Source organism: Phyllostomus discolor, chromosome 11 (genome assembly GCF_004126475.2).
Source record: "Phyllostomus discolor isolate MPI-MPIP mPhyDis1 chromosome 11, mPhyDis1.pri.v3, whole genome shotgun sequence".
Lineage (NCBI taxonomy): Eukaryota > Metazoa > Chordata > Mammalia > Chiroptera > Phyllostomidae > Phyllostomus > Phyllostomus discolor.
In genome coordinates this window covers 4,166,166-4,183,026 of record NC_040913.2, presented here as the reverse complement: position 1 = coordinate 4,183,026, position 16,861 = coordinate 4,166,166, and the positions used below count along the sequence as shown (strand labels likewise).

The 16,861-nt window shown below is 48.8% G+C and overlaps 1 protein-coding gene across 1 annotated transcript in view; it reads left to right on the top strand.

Moving 5' to 3' along the window:
• LRCH1 (leucine rich repeats and calponin homology domain containing 1) overlaps window positions 1-16,861 on the top strand; it is a 147,685-nt gene that overhangs the window by 109,469 nt on the left and 21,355 nt on the right. The window contains exons 14-18 of the mRNA XM_036011677.1: window positions 684-737; window positions 1,459-1,531; window positions 4,849-4,944; window positions 12,233-12,342; window positions 14,355-14,492. Coding sequence (XP_035867570.1) covers window positions 684-737; window positions 1,459-1,531; window positions 4,849-4,944; window positions 12,233-12,342; window positions 14,355-14,492 — 471 coding nt within the window. The remainder of the gene's footprint in view (window positions 1-683; window positions 738-1,458; window positions 1,532-4,848; window positions 4,945-12,232; window positions 12,343-14,354; window positions 14,493-16,861) is intronic.

Sequence of the window (16,861 nt, the reverse complement as noted above, 5' to 3'; positions counted from 1 at the left end):
GGAGGAAGAGCCCTGGATCAGCCAGGGCTAACAATTATGCGGATGTGTCCAAGTTGGGGATGTTTTTAATGGCACTCCTCGACAGTAGGCATAGGAAAGCATGTGTTAAATTTATACGCACTTGGTGTAGGATAGATGGAGATGTTAATGTCAGCCATCACCACAAAGGTGCATTAGTGGGGTTCCTGATTCCCACGTGAAGAAGGTAGATCTGGGTGAAATAACCATCTGTTGTCAAAGCAGACTGGTGCGAGTGGACGGCGTGAGGTTCTCCCAGGCAGGCTGGGTTCCAGGCACGCGTGCTGGATGCCGAAGGCTCCTGGTGGGGGGGTTCTGTGTGTTCGGGGACCCCTGCCTGGAACCGTGACTGAACACCTGTTGGATGGGGGTGGAGCCTTCGGGGGCAACCTTCACAGGTGGTTCGGGCTGACCCCTGCTCTGGGAAACCCCTTTGCTTAGTTTATGTGATACTTTAGATGTAATTTGCTGTGACCGCAGCTGCGTGTTTTTAGAAAATGTAAGTGTAACCTCCTTGGCCACGTAACACACTAATTCATTAGCTCAGTGTGTATTCAGCAGGTGCCTGTGGGCTGGGGGTGTGAGGGAGGCAAGAAAGACGCGGTTCCTGCCTCACGCACTTTGTGGTTTAATGAAACATCCCGTGCGCTTTTTTCTTCCGGAAGGTGCAAGATGAGCTGGCGTCTCAGAGTAACGGGAGCGACTATTCTCCAAACGAGGTATGTTCCTGGAAGGTGAACAGAAGCAAGGATACTCTGTGCAGCCCGAACTGGAGTGTGTTTCACAGAAGCCTGTAGTCTGAGACCGCCCCGGGGGCTGAGCCGATGGTGCTGCAGGCTGTCTGCAGGGACTGCCCATTAGCGATCCGAGCCTTATCTGGCCCCCTCCTCCCATAAAGATTCATTTTACAAGATATATTTTGAAAACCAAACACGGGAACATCCTCACGGGAAACGAGGGGGAAGGAGTTCCGCTGCACAGCGCAGAGCATGCGTTGTGACCTCTAGGTGGCCCGTGTGCGGTTTCCGTGTAGATGGGAAGTCGGCTGCGTGTGCCCCGTGGCCTCACCTCAATGTGCTGTGACAGCTGCTTCAGCAGGTCTGCCCTCTGGGAGGCGGGTGTGTGTGTGTGTGTGTGTGCACACGCATGCACACATCTGTTCCGGAGCAGAAGAGGATTGCCAGTATCACATAACCCTAAAACATACTGTTAGGACGAGCAAATAAGAAATGGGAGGGGTCTCCCTGCAAACCGCAGCCCGTTGGTGATGCCACGGGAGGGCGCTGGTGATCCCAGTGTTCGGCGAGGGCTCCAGCGCCCAGCAGCACAGGCCCGAGGCGGCGGTTTTGTTAAAATCCTTGAGCGTAGAGAAGCACATACAGTTCTGCTTCCGTTGTGTTCTTTTTGTAACAAAATGTCCTTTTCCTTTTAACATTGCAGATGAGAGATACCTTTGCCACAGTCTCTCCCGCCGCCCACAGTGCAACCCCGTTTGGCCTGAAGCCGCGATCAGGTAAGTTTAATCCTCCGCGCTCTTAAACTTGGAAAGGGCTCCGTGGTTTCTCCTTAGCCGGGTACGTGCTCACAGCCTCATCCCCGCCGCCGGTGAGTTTGCCGGCCGGCGGCAGAGCCTGGCGGCAGGCTGCAGCGTGGGGGAGGCCAGCCTTCGGAGCCTTGTTTGCGGTGACTTAATTGATACGTTTGTGTTACCAGCACTAAATAGCTGAACTCCTTCTGAGTCAGAGAGAAGAGGAATAAGGGGATGGGGCATATCCGTGGGGAAGGAGTTTTCTATTGAGTCTTTTAACCCAGGGAAGAGAAAATAGCTCGCCCTTTGCCCCCGGAGTTTCTGGGTCAGGAGAGGCCTCTGGGCGGGTGTCCCCTCTGTGAGAACCCCTCCCTGGCTTTCTGAACCTTGGCAGGGTCAAGGGTCAATGGCAGGGTCAACTTATCCCGGTGACAGATGATTTCAGGGCTCCTATGACTGGCCAAGAGTCCCTTTTTTAAAATTTTGCTTATTTTATGAACTTTTAGTTTCTTATTAGTATGTTCACAAAAGTAAATTATAGCAACGTACAGAGTAACTATTGATCTTAAGATGGACTATGTATAGAAAAATTTGGTTCTTCTGATTTCTCCATGTACTTAAAGTTCTGGCGCTGCCTGCCTTTTTTTTTTTTGGTGCTTCTCTGTTTTCATAGTTTTTGATTCTTAGATGTTTTGCATAGACTCAGTGACTGACGCTTTTCACTAAGGGCTAAAAAGGACTTGGGCATTTTTAAGCAAAATCTAGTAAAGAACTCAGCTATTCTTGGGTTTTCAGTAAAGCTTTTTGGTAACAGTAGAAGTTAGATGTGTATATTTTGGAAAGGGATACCCACAGGAAAAATAAAAACAAAGATAATTCTTTCGAAAAGGAATTTTTTCCCCCAGCAGGTTGATGGATGGGTGGGTACCGATGGCCAGGTGTGACAGCCCCCCTGCTGCAAGACGAAGCTAGTGGGGAAAGTGTTGGGGGTGGCGAGGGCTGTTAGGAGGTGTTTATAGGAAGGTGTCGCTTTATTGTGAAATCAGTTCAGACGGCTGGTGTCCTCGTTTCTGGAACCGAACAGCCAGATCCGGGCTGTGCGCAGGGAGGGGCGGCAGGCCCAAGGGCACGTGTCCTCGGCGCCTTCAGGGAAGGTCCCTCCGGAGAGTCACGGCTGCACACTGGGGACCTCACGGGAGGTGCCAGACTCTCTCCCCGTCCCCACAAGCAGCTTTGTACAGTTTTAACGTACACTGTTTCTAGTAGATGAAATCAGAAGTAGAACCGCTCTTTAAAAAGAATATCCTTTTGAATGCGCTTCTTTGCTGCAGTTTAGTTGTAAAATTGTCTCAGGGACTTTTTGTTCCCTGCGTGGGGTCAGCACTCAGCTTATCGACGCGGGGCTTGTCCTACAGAAGCAAACGATTGCGGGTCGTTTGTAGTGGCGAAAAATGAATGGGGTGTTTATTTTGAATAGCAGAAAACAGTTTCCTCTCCAAGCTTCCAGCGCTTGCCTAACGCTGACTCACTAAGGTGGAGATCGGTCGAGTTGTTGAATGCTCTGTAGAGGTGGGTTGGTATACACGATGCTGATTTATCTCCAGAACATCAGGTAGATTTTGGAACTTTATGAAACTAGCATTATGCATTCGCAATTTTAGAAATATTATTTAATAATTTTAAAATACTCATACTACAGTGTTTTTTTCACATTTTCTAGAAAATAATATATACAGTAATCTTAATTGAAGATGACATGATTTTAAAAGGTAGAAATCCACTTTGATGGAGTAGCTTTGGAAGTTTTCAAACCCAATTAATTTTTATTTCAAGGTTCAGTACATGGGTTCATGTGACTTCCGTGTTATAAATAAAAACAGACTGCTCACATCAGCAAGTTGGAATAAGAATTCAGATTCTAAAAGTAAGCTTATAGTCAACGGTAAAGAAAACATTGTTTGCATTCTTGCGTTTTCCTCCGAAGAAAGACAAACGCACTCACTCAGCTATTGGTTCCCAGAACCAGGTCCATGTATTTTCTGCCCCTGCCTTATAACTGAGTGGTATTTCCCATGTATGGTTCATACACATATTTCCTGAACATGTAAGTACTACATGGAAATTCAGTGCAAAAACTGATGCTACCGTTACCTAAATAACCAGCTCAGATGTGTCTGAAGTCGACTCACATTTATTGCTTGATTTGGTTTGTTGTTAGAGAGAGTCTACTAATGCCCAAAGACATTTTTTATACTGACAGATTTTTTTTTTAGATTTTATGTATTTACTTTTAGAGAGAGTGGAAGGGAAGGAGAAAGAGAGGGAGAGAAACATCAACGTGTGGTTGCCTCTCCAGTGCCCCCTACTGGGGACCTGGCCTGCAATCCAGGCATATGCCCTGACTGGGAATCGAACCGGTGACCCTTTGGTTTGTAGGCCTGACTGAGCTTTACCAGCCAGGGCTATACTGACAGATAGTGAAGACAGCACTGAGAGGGGTGTATGTCAGGTGCTGGGGAGAGAATTGGCTACATTCACCTGTTGATAAAGCCTGCCAGTAGGTTTAGAGTCTTCAAAGACAAATTTTACATGGCCTTGGGAAAAATACGACAGTGAACACCAGTTCTGTAATAGTTTTAAATAGTGGATATAGCGATGTAGATTAAGCTTGGACTCTGTAACCAAATGGTTTGTGTGAATTGTATTTGCTAATGTGGTTATTTAGAAGGACTTTGAAAAAGGTGTCTGGTGGGTCTTTCGCTTTTTTTTTTTAAAGATTTTATTTATTTATTTTTAGAGAGGGAAGGAAGGGAGGGAGGGAGAGAGAGAGAGAGAGAGAAACATCAATGTGCGGTTGCTGGGGGTTATGGCCTGCAACCCAGGAATGTACCCTGGCTGGGAATCGAACCTGGGACACTTTGGTTCCCAGCCCGCGCTCAATCCACTGAGCTACGCCAGCCAGGGCTAAGGTCTTTCGCTTTTTATCTGTAATCTGTGAATACTCCTTTCTGCTACCGTGATGCACGGTGGGCTTGGGGCACTGCTAATAAGATTAACAATATTAACTGCATGCAAAGTATATGACTGATAAGTACTAACCCTCAGTTTTTATCATTCTTTTTATTCCACGCGCCATCTGTCATTCCTCTTGTTGTCCATTCGAACTCAAACCCCCACCCTGTGAAACCCGCCTCATTTCCATACAACCCCTGTGCCGTCTGGGAAACGCCGCCGCCCTTCGGTCTGTCCCGGTCCTGGGGCCGCGCACGCGGACCGGCGCTGCCGCCCTCCCGCCGGCCTAGGCCTCACTCTCCCTATCTCCTTCAACAAACTCACGCAGGCACAGACGTGGGACCGCTCTAGCTACAGCGTTCCACCTGCAGGGGACAGTGACAATGGTAGGTGGCTTTGTTCCTTTCCTTCAACGTGCTTATGAATGAGCCGATGGGTGTGCCGGCACGTGCGTTGCTGCGCCGCTGAAGGTAGAGCTGGATTTCCCGCGCATGCGCGAGCAAAGAGCCAGATGCAGAGCAGCCCCGGGGAGGGGTGGCCGGGAAAGGGCACGTGTTCTGCGCCGGCAGGTGTCAGGCTGCCTTTACTTACCCAGAGGGTTCTGAACCGGGGGAGAGCTTGACAGTCATGTCCTTTCTAGTTTCTCGGCTTGGGTTTTTGTTTTGGTTTGGTTTTGTTTTTGGCTTGTTTCCTTGCTCACAAAAAACCTGGAGTTTGCGCATTTGGCTTATTTCTGCTTGCTCCTGCATCTGAACTACAAGCTCTGAGAGTTTGGTCTTACCTGCGTTTACCACGTGGGAGATGCTCCGGGTAGTTCAGAGGCGCGTGCTGTGGCTGTGGCCGACTCTGGGGTGGTATGCTGAAAATCATGTTACCATTGAGAAACTTCTAAAAACGAAATCACTTGCCTTCCTCCTTTTTCCGTGTGGCTTTGCAAATTATCCACAGATCCTGACTTCCAATACCTTCTACCTTTTTGAGTGTAAGCTCATCTGTGGAATAGCCAAGAATGGGAACTTGGCCTGAGAATCAAATGGGCAAATGACAATCGAGGACACCTGGCTGGGATTAATGTTGGTACCTTCCCACGTCATTAAATATTTTAAATAGCTCAGGAGATGAAAGTAAAAGAAATGAATTATTTAGAGTTACACACCGCATGTAGTTGAGAGCGTTGTGGTGTACATTAGCAGTGTACAGGGAAGAGAAGGGAGGTGTGAGCAGTCACCACAAAGCCAACACAATCGGAAGATCTGCTCCCCCATAATAGCTTTTTTAAAAAATTTAAGTGTGTTATGTGTAAGACATAGAAAATATATACTTAAAAGATTTGCTGTGATTTCTGGTCAAAATTCAACCACAACTGCGTTCCCAGTTTTCTCCTCTGGGAGGCTGTGCCTATATCCTGGCAGGTCTGCTGTAACAGAGATCTTACTGTTTCATATTTCTCTGAATTGTTAACTGAAAAGGAGTAAACAACAGCAATAACGCAGAAGTCCCTCCACATACGATTCTGTTTTAAATGCTGGAAGTGAAGGAGGGTTCAGTGAAGGCTCTCTTGATAAACGGTTCCTTTACTTAAAAATAAAAAAAGAGGGACATTTTTGTTTTTCAGAAAACACATTTTCAGGATGTTCTCAGAAAAACATGTATGGGTCTGATGTTGTTTAAAGGAACTGAAGCCTAGAATGAAAGATTTATGTGTGATTTGGTATTTCCTTGGGAGTGATGTGTGAAACCAAAGGATTTTTTTGGTCGTTTTTGTTGTTTTTTAAGCTGGAGCAGGTCTGGACGTCCTCTATGAAACAGTAGACCGCCCTCGTACCCTCTCTCCTTGGGATGAGCCAGCTGAACCCCAGAGGTGAGGCGGCCTGTCGGGCCAGGGTGCTAGGCGGAGACGGAGGGGAGCCCGGCCCGGGGATCCCCACTGCCCACCACACCTGCCTGCCATGTCCAGCTGCTCGCCAAGGACTCTGTCCCATTAGGAAGGCAGACCGCCTCTTTTTTTCATTAACAGTCCTGAGAATTCACGGAGAACAGTCTCGGTGGAAATCTTTCTGAAAACACAGTAACCCTGCGATGCTTACTCGGTACTTGTTGTGTGAACGAAAATGTCAGGAACTCACGCGTGGCTACGGTGCTGTGCCACGGTGATTACAAGGGGCCTTCTTTCCACATGTACATGGCTCGGTCAGCCACAGCAGGTGTCTGGTGGCTGTCACCGATTCCTATGCACAGTGTGTCTGCAGTATGCCCTGGGCAGCAGATAATTTTCTGTGCAGAAATCTTCTTTACGAAATACTTGTCCAGGTCCCCAGACCTGACCTTTCAGTATCTCTGTTCTCTTTGTGACGGACTTTGCCTTTCCATACGAAGGCATTGTCCATGACATTTTTAGGATTCAGGAAGCTGCCTTCTTCACGCGGGTCCACCCGTAAGGTCGCAAGGAGAAAACGGCCTCCTTTTCACGTTCTCACAGGTTTCCGTTCAGTGGGATCTCCTGTTCCGTGGCCTCTCTCGGCATTTCGAAGCCGAGTGTCACGGTGGTTGGGTTTCCTCATATTTTCTCCATGACTTACTGCTGGCAGCCCTCTCAACCTTTGCAAACACAACAATGGCATCCTGTTTGCAGCTCAGCCCGCAGTTTGTTTAGTTATTATTTTGGGCACAGTTAGCCACTGTCTTGCTTTGCGTGAAAATTCCCCTTTCATTTACATGTCAAGATTTAAGTACCATTTAGACTCTTATGTAAAGCAGTCACTATTGCTTTCCTGCATTGCACTCCAAAAATATCTCATTTGAAATCCCCCCTCCCTTTTCTCTAGAACAAATTCTCCAAAAAAAAAAAGAAAGAAAAGAAAGAAAGAAAAATTAAAAATGACAAACAGGCTAGCAGGGTCCCTGGGAGCTTGAATTCCCACCGTCTCCAAAGCTCTGCCTCCCGAGATAGACAGGGGGGATGTGGAGGTTGTGTCCGTCTGTAGGTCTGTCCACACACAGGTCCATCCACCTCGGAGACCCGGGCGGCTTCCCTCCCCTCCGTCCCAGCTGCTCGTAACGTGCACACTTCACTTCCATTCTGTCTCGCGCCCTCCTCGTCTTTCTCTCTCTCTCGCCCCTTGGCTCCGAAGTTAAAACCCACCCCATCTTCCTTGGAGTCGTTTGCCCTTTCTCATCGGCAGTGAGTGAGTTGGTGGGCGCTGACGTGCACTTATTTTAACTTGATCTTGAATGACCGCTGGAGAATGAGTGAACACACCTATCTGTCTTGGGCCGGGGTACAGACGTCCTCCCGGACATTGTACCACAATCTTGCACTCACTCCAAAAACGAGGGAACTGGGGCAGTGCGAGGTGTTTCGGTGGTGCTTGGCCTTGGTGTGTGTCAGAGTCACCTGGGCGTTTCACAGCCGCAGCGGCCGGTGCCCCGCACTCGGAGTGCTGACTCGCTCGGGGTCGCCTGGAGTCTGCGCGCTGGTTACTTCGTCACTGGTCTTTCTGTGGCGTCCACGTGGGAGAAGGGTCCCGGGTTGAGGAAACTGCCCAAGACCGTGGAGGGTCAGTGTGAGCATTTTGAGGTCGGATGCTCCCTCTCGTTGGTTCTGAAGCACCGCAAGGGAGTGAAGGGAGGCACTAGTTAGATCGCTCACTCACGTTAGCTCGGGTCTACAGCTCAGGGTGTCTTTTTCAAAGCCACCGTATGTCTGCCCTTGAATTTGGTTACCTTAAGCAGCACACCCGGTCCAGGTTCTTAACTTCCACGGAGAAACTGAGAGCTAATTTCTAAACCTCATGTGTCCACCATGAAGAAATCTCTCGAGTTAAATTTAGGTAATAAAGGTTAATGATACAGGCTGATGATGATTGCTCTATGAAGAGTACATTTTGTGTAATATTTATCACCCCAGGCAACTTTTACAGTAGCGTGCTTTTTTTTTTGGCTTAACTAAAAGATCGCTTACTACCCTTAGAGAAACGGTTTCTTGTTCACATTCTTAAATGTCTATTGAGTGTTAACTGCACGCTAGGCATGATGCTTGTTACCATGGATACAACTCCGGAAAACACAGAGATCTCTGCTTTTATGGATCATGCATTTCAGAGTCGAATGTGTTCAGACCTGGAAACTTAAGTTTTAGGAGGTTTTCCACGAGAGGAAAAACTCAGATGACCTCATCGGAGTAGGGTAATCTCAGCAGAGAGGGAGTTTTTGAAACGCTTGTTTCACTTACTCAGCCAACACCTGCTCTGTGGGGCGGGGGAGAGGTGCAGACTGGGGGCAGACGCAGACTCTCACGGCGTCTGGTGGAGAGAAGCGGACCCACACAGTGAGAGAGTGGTGCGTCCCAGGGGAGAGAGAGACACGTTGGGTGCGTTTCTGGAAGCAGCCCACTCCCGGGTCCGGGACGAGGAGGAAGGTGGCGGGTGGGGGGGGCGGCAGAAAACCGGTGGGGTTTGTCCTGTGCCTGCCAGGATGAGGCCGACACCCTGCCCAAGCACAGCCACACTCCCTGCAGGGCCTTCGCTTAGAAACGTGTCTCTCCTGCCGAGTAACTTACACGTAAGAGCAGAGCATCTTCGCATTCTTTGGATGCTATTTGACAGACAGTCTTTTATCAGTTCCACAGAACTGATCTTTTTTCTGCATCGTAAATCACCTACCCACCTCCTCGTCCCGTCCCACCCCTTAGATGTATATGTGTACACACACACTCGTACACACACTCACTCGTACACATACTCATTCGTGCACACACTCACTCTGCTCTCTCACCCCTCTTTTCTCCTCTTATTGACACTCACACCGCCAGGGTGGCTTTTGATTTGAAAAACAGCGATATTATGGCCCTTCCTACTGTCTTGTTGCCTCCAGTTCAAACTTGACTCCCCTGAATTAAGTAAGGGAACTTTTTTATGACACTTAGTGACAGGAGATCAGGGAAAACCAGAATAATTCTCCCAGGAGCACTTTCCTGAGTCTTCGTCCCAGGCCCATCACTGCATTTACTACTTAAATAGGACGTGAAGGGGAGAAACTGCAGGTGAATAATCAGAGCCACCCACCCTCTGGCCCCCATTCAGATCGTCCTGTCATAACAAAACCCAGCAGAATAAGCCTGCAATTACATGCTCTCTAGGTTTATCATTAGCCTGAAGACTCATCGATTCCACAGTAATGAATCCATTTCAAGAACTAGTAGCTGTATAGCCATGGCTTCCAACCCTTTTATGTACACTTGAAATGTTCACTTAAAAAACCACAGTTCAAGCGTGTTTTAACACGTGGTGATTAATTAACACGATTAGAGCCAATACCCAGGCATGCATTTTGTCTTTTTTTAAGACACAGCAATTTATGATGAGACGTGACACCAGGAAATTAAAATCCAGGGGTCCAGGCATTATCTCCACACTTCACACAGGGCTCTGACTTGAATTGTGTGTTTTTAAGCAAAAGCTCCCGCTTAATTGAACTTCCTGATCGTTTTTGTATTCAGAATGAAGTCTGCCAGTAAAAACATATTGAAAATATTAAACATGCAGTATTAGATAAGATTGCCCCCAGAAAAAAAAAAAGGCAAAGGAAAATAAATCCTCCAAAGAAAACATTAGCTGTGTTTAAATAGTATCGGAGCGCCCCTTGCTGGCTACTTTGTGTACTACTCAGTTCTGTCTGTATTTCTTGGCTTTTTAGGCAAACTTGGTTGACTTCTTTTCTTTGTGGGGTGTGTATTATTTCTAGATTTTGCATTTTAACATATATACCTTCTGGTCAGTGTGCCTAAATGGGTAAATTTTGGGGGGGAGGTTGCATATGGTGTCCAGGCAAGTTTGATACACTTACAGTTTCTTGTGGATTTCCCATGTGGTCAGATTTTCCTTCATTCCCGTGTGCCCTGTGAGCTGCTCACTTCTCCTTGCAGGGTCGCTCCGCCCTTCTTCTTCCTTTGCGGGTCTCGCCTGTGCTTTCTAAATAACTGGCCTCACTTCCTGTGGGGTTTGGCCTGACTTCGCAGGCCTTGGTGGCAGCCCTTTGGGGACGTGCCTTTGGATCTTTTTCCCCGTGGCTTTCCTGGGTGCCTGAAGGCGGAGGCCCAGGCCCCAGGCTGACTGCCCCCCAGGGTTCCAGAAGAAACCACGTGCTTTAGAGCACCCCCCTCCCCCATGAACTCCCAGTCCAGGGCGTGTCCAGCCGTGTCCACGTTCAGTCTCCCGTCGAGCGTCGGAATGCTGATTCACATGGCCTAGAGCTGGTTTCTAAAGGAAGCGGAGACATGGACACGCAGCGCAGGTCATTCCTCACAGCGGTTTGGCCTGGAGGGGCGAGCTGGGATTAAAACGGCACAGCTGGGTGAGCACGGAGGACGTGGTTTTACAGACTTGTCGCAAGTTTTTTTTTTATTTGAAGTCATATATTTGTAAGCCATATTTAACCTAAAAATACTAGTAAGTCAAAATAGCTCTTCAAGTGGCCCATAGGAAATGTTTGTCGAAGTAGAAGAAAAGTTCCACAACCTTCTTATTCTGCAGGATCTTCGTGGTGGTGGAGGAGCTTTCTCACGTTGCACCGTGCCAGCGCAGCCCTCTGCCTCCTCTTGATTTTTAAAATTGGGGTTCTCTGCCCGAAATTTTCTGAGGGGGTCGCCTCCCCACCTCCACACACACACACACACACACACACACAGGAGCCACACACAGCTCTCACCAGCGCTTTGCCGCCTCCTGTGTGGGAGGAAAGCTTTTGGTCTTAACAGGATAAAAAGTCTCAAGGGAGGAAGAAATTCCAGTTTAAATCTGCCCCCTGGGCTTCGTGTCATAATAAAAGCTGATCAGAAACACTCGTTACAATCACTCTGCTCTGTGTAGGATTTTTTTTTTTCACGCTCTTGACTAGACTTTAAAAGCTGTCCCTCTGAGGTCCAGCGCGTCCCCTCCTCCTGCAGCCGGAGGCGCACGTCCTTTCAGAGGGAGCGCGGCCGGTAGCGGCTATTCTTGGAGGTTGTAATTTTAAGGGCCTGAAGCCAAGGACGATCTCCTCAAATGCCTCTCATCGTGCCAAGTTCTCCAAAAGGAGTCTCTGGTCCTCTCCGGAGAGCTGACGTTCTGGCTATGCTGCCGGTGACGTGGCGGAAGGCAGTTTTCCCACTCTGCAGGCAGCCGTGTAACCCTGTGGATCAGCAGTTCTTAGCCTAAGCTTCCGAAAACTTGCAGCCGACAGACATTAACCTGTGCCTATGTTACACAGGTAAAGCCGCTCCAGGGACTTCTCACTGGAAGCAGATTGTCTGAGTTGAATGAATAGACCATGACACCTCAGGCATAGACGAAAAGTTAGAATGAACGCATTGCAGAAAGGGGAGAGGAGGGACCCCGTCCCAAGAGGTGGCCTGGGATGGTTGCAAGGATGATACAAACTTGTCCTGGATTCAGTTTATTGTCACCAAAAACACAGCTTGTGCTAGTCCGCACAACCCAGTATGATTGTAACATGCAGGCTTCTTTGGAATGTTTGAGTCACGCTTTCATGCGAGGTCACACTTCCCCATGTTTCGGTGCGGGGTCCGTGGGTGATTGGGGATGAAGGGAGAAACCCTTGGTTTCATCTGAACCTGAGTAGTGTTATGGCAGCCTCAGCCGGGCACTCCGTAAAGGCCTTTCCCGCTCTCTGTTGCAGTGTTTATGAGACCTCAGAGGAATTTGGAGTCTATAGACCCACAGTTTACAATTCGGAGGAAGATGGAGCAAATGCGAGAAGAAAAGGAACTGGTGGAACAACTCCGTGAGGTACCCAGGAAATGTTACATCCCTGAATGAAAATGTCCAGGACCGAAGCAGCATTCTGTGGGGTTGGCTCTGAACAGCCCGGTGGTTGGGGGGCCATCTGCACCACCCCCCCCACCCCCCGCTCCGCTGCACTTTTCCCTCGCCCAGAGCAGTCCAAAATCTGAGGGCAACTTTTGACTCTCCAAAAAAAAAATGTAGCTACTTACAGCTTGTTGGCCAGAAAGAAGCATTGCAGATAACATCAACAGTTGATTAACATGCATTTAGTCTGTTAGGTGTGTTATGTGCTGTGTTCTCACTACAAACTAAAGAAAATACACTTACAGAACTGTATGTATTTACCAGGAAAAAAAACACACGTACAAGGGGGTCCATGCCATTCAAAGCTGTGCTGGCCAAGGGTCGACTCTATTTTTACAAACTAGGCTTTGAGGCACAGCAGCTACACTGGGTTTCCAATCCAGCCAGGTTGCCTACTCACCGTTTGATAATGGACAGGTCACTGCACATTCCTGAGTGCCAGTTTGTTCAAGTATTTAAAACAAAAAAAACCTAGTTCCAATCTCTCTCAGTGTGGTTTTGTGAGTAATACATGAGATAATGTAAGTAGAACTACTTAATGCATATATGTGTGGGTGTGTGTGTATGTATAAAGCTAGCATTATTTCAATTCAGGCACACTTATAATAGCGCACCATTATTCATTTACTTAATAACAGTGTTCCATTCAAAGATGATTATATTTATGCCAGACTGGCGGGAACTTTTTAATCAGTCACTTACCAAACTATTTGAGTTCCCATCGAAAATGAAATTTCTTGCTGGGTGACACTGAGGATTTTAAGCTCCATCATGACAGGGACCGTGGCTGTTGTTGGACCACTTTTTTGCCTAAAAACACAGGGAGGGGAAAGAACAGTTTGTCCTCATTTTTAAATCTGCCCCTCGCTGCCTTGGGTCGGGCAGTGAATTTTACCCTGTAATCCAGTGCGAACCCTCCAGTATTTTGTACGGACGGGATGCCGGCCACTCTCATGGTGTTGGAGTAGCACCATGGTGTTGGAGCTGTGTACCAAATTCTCCTTTCTTCATTTTCCCCAAATTACAAAAGAAAAACTCTGACCCCTTGGCCTCCAATTTGAATACACAATTTATAAGGTGTAAGAGGACATTGTGAGTCATGTACCTGTTCACCTTTGTGGATTTTATTAATTCGGGGAAAAACGCTACATTCTTTTAGAAATCCTTGGGTGGCTACCTTTTTCCTTTTTAAAAATACATTTCTAATGGAAAATAAACCAGGCAATAATCCTGATGGGAGGAAAAGAGAAGATAGAGGAATGCAGTAGGAAGATGAATCATTTTTTATCCCGCCGCTCAGAGACAGCCACTGCCAACGTTTTGGCTTCCCCAGCCTTCCCGCCCCATTTCAGCTGCTTTCGAATAGCCAGCCTCTCGAACACAGTCACGCGCGGCTGCGCAGTGGGGACGCGTTCTGGGACTCCAGCCGCCAGGCGATTCCACTGTTGCGTGCGCACGTGACGGAGGCGATTCCACTGTTGCGTGCGCACGTGACGGAGGCGATTCCACTGTTGCGTGCGCATGTGATGGAGGCGGTTCCACTGTTGCGTGCGCACGTGGCGGAGGCCGTTCCTATGCTGCATGTGCACGTGACGGGGGCGGTTCCACTGTTCCGTGCGCACATGACGGAGGCGGTTCCATTGTTGCTAGTGCACGTGATGGAGGCGGTTCCATGGTTGCGTGTGTACATGACAGAGGCGGTTCCAACGTGGTGTGCGCACGTGACGGAGGCGAAGGTTCCACTGTTGCGTGCGCACAAGACGGAGGCGGTTCCACTGTTGCTAGTGCACGTGATGGAGGCGGTTCCATGGTTGCGTGAACACGTCTCGGAGCGCACTCACGCAAGCCTAGCTGGTACAGTCCTCCGCAACCCGGGCAGGACGGTGTGCGGGGCCCCTTGTCGAAAACAGCATCCTTCTGACCCCCCACAGAGCATCGAGATGAGACTCAAGGTCAGCCTGCACGAGGACCTGGGGGCCGCGCTCCTGGACGGCGTCGTCCTCTGCCACCTGGTCAACCACATCCGCCCGCGATCCGTCGCCAGCATCCACGTGCCCTCCCCAGCGGTGGTAAGTGACACCGCGTAAACTAATGCTCCCGTGAAACCAACTCTTGGGGACGGGATTGCTAGCTGAAAAGGCCAGTGGGCTCCCCAAGATCCCCTCTGCTGGGCGGGCCCCCAAACACTCGGAGAGCAGAAAGGAAAGGACCTGAAGGAAGCAACGTTTTCACTGTGAAAAGGGAGGCTATTTAGATATGTAAATGCCAGAAAGGAATTTATGTCATACACAAGGCAAATCCTATGTAGGAGATCCCTGGTTGGGTTAACTTTAAAACTTCGGGGGCACGAAGACTCGTTTCTCGCAAAGGGCTATTCACACGGTGAGAAGGCTGTGGGAAAGCCTATTTGTTTTTTGGTTGGTAGCTTTTCTTCCAAACGGGATCTCTTTCCTTGGTTAATTATGGGGGGTTTTATTGGAAAGCTCCGAAAAAGTGTGGGTTCTGTGTAAAAGGGCATTAGTAACCCGGAGGTTGATTAGCCAGTAGTTCAGCCAGCGACTCCTGGGTCATTCCCGGGCTCAGAGGTGCATTGCTGGCCCAGGGGGGCATGGGGAGTGTGAGGGTGAGTGGGACCCCTTGGTGTCCTACACACCCTGTCCCCGCTGTAGGGGACATTGAGCTGGCCTGTGGCCCCTCCCCCTCTACGTCACCATTCGGAAGAGGGTTAGGAAGTGGCTTGTATGGTCAGGCGGCTACGGGTGGGGGAGTCAGGGGTGAACTTGTCTTTGACGTCTATGCAGGGTTCAGGCAAACAGAGAAAAGACAAGAATTTCTAGCCTAGTGCGTGTCTTCGGGAGTTATTTAACCACTCTTCACTTCGATCTGCTTCTCCTTACCCTGGTTCTGTTCTTGTGAGGATGAAATAAGGCCACCCAGAGGATGGGTGCAGGAAGGCAACCGTTCTTATCACCGGTGCTTACGGAGCGGAGTTGCACCGTTCAGAGCCCCGATCTCAAGGCTCCAGGCTCCTGATTGGACGGGATGGGAAATGCGAGTGGCCGGCCTGGTGGCCTGCCCGCCCCTCCCCCGCCTCCAGGGCGCCCCCACCTGGCGGTGTTGGTCCTAATTTCTTTTTTTTCTCCCCTGATCTGATCCCATTTCAGCGGCCAGCTTCCCTTTTATACTAAGGAACACGTTTTTCCTTTGGAAAGTTTGACTGCTTTTTGCTTTAGGAAACTTAAAGGGAGGAAGATCAGCTTGTCTTCTCCTTCCAGTCCACCTCTCGCTGCCTCCCTCAGGTCTGGCCGGGCATTTGTCCTCTAACCCCGTGCAGCTCCCTGGCGTGTTTTACAGGTGGGATGCAGACTGCCCTACCGGCGTCTGAGCTGTGTGCCGAAATCTCGTGCGATAATGTTCCCCAAATTATAAGGAAGAAGCTACGAATCCCCAGCTTCCAATTTAAATGCACGGTTATTTTATAAGGTGTAAGAGGACGCTATGAATCATGTATCTGTATAGATGTGTATATTTTATTTATTCTTCAGGAAAAATGCTACATTTTGTTTGAAGTCCTTTGGTTTTCACCTTTTTTCTTCTTTAAGTAAATTTTTATATGAAAATATAATGAGAAATAATGCCTTATTGGGCAGAAAATACAGAAATCAGAAAGGAAAAAAAATCATTCCTTATCCCACTGCCCGAAGACAATCACTGTTCGTTAACATTTCAGTTACTACACCATCGGCATTCTGTCTGTGTTTAAGTTGGTTTTCAATTGTGAGCATCTCATATCTATTAATTAGGAGTTTGTAGAATGTGTTATTAAAACCTAAGTATTTTCCCATGTCACTAAAATTCTTCCGAAACACCCATGTTTAGTGTAACATAATGCAGTAACACGTTAGAATGTAACACATTGTAGAAATGCAGGCTGTCGCTAAACGTCCACTTGCCGAAAATTCTTCGGCAAGCACCCTGAAGCCTCTTTGACTAGTCCAGGCCCCTGGTGGCCTGGTGGGTGTCGCCTCTGCTCCCTGGTCTCCTTGGCACTTGGGTTCTTGTCTTTCCCCTCCTAGTAACAGCTCCCCCCACCCCACTGCCAGATATGACCGATGCCACGCTATACTTGACTTTTCTTGAACTTGTCAGCATTTCAAACTGGACCCGAGCTGAGCGACCATGAGCTTGGTGTCTCTCGGTGTCACAGGTGCGTCTCAGCACCAGGTGAAGACCCTGAGGCGTGATGCCCGCTTGAGAAGAGCGGACGGGGGCGCCTTTGTACCCGGGCAACTGCCAGCATTAAGCTTGCTCATCATTCATTCACAAGACCGGTGGCGTCCTTTTACCGCGCCACGCTGAGGGACGCAGTGCGCAGTAGAGTCGCTGTCACTTAGTCGGTGTGCGAAGAGTCCCTTAAAGTGGGCTTCCTCGGTCGTGG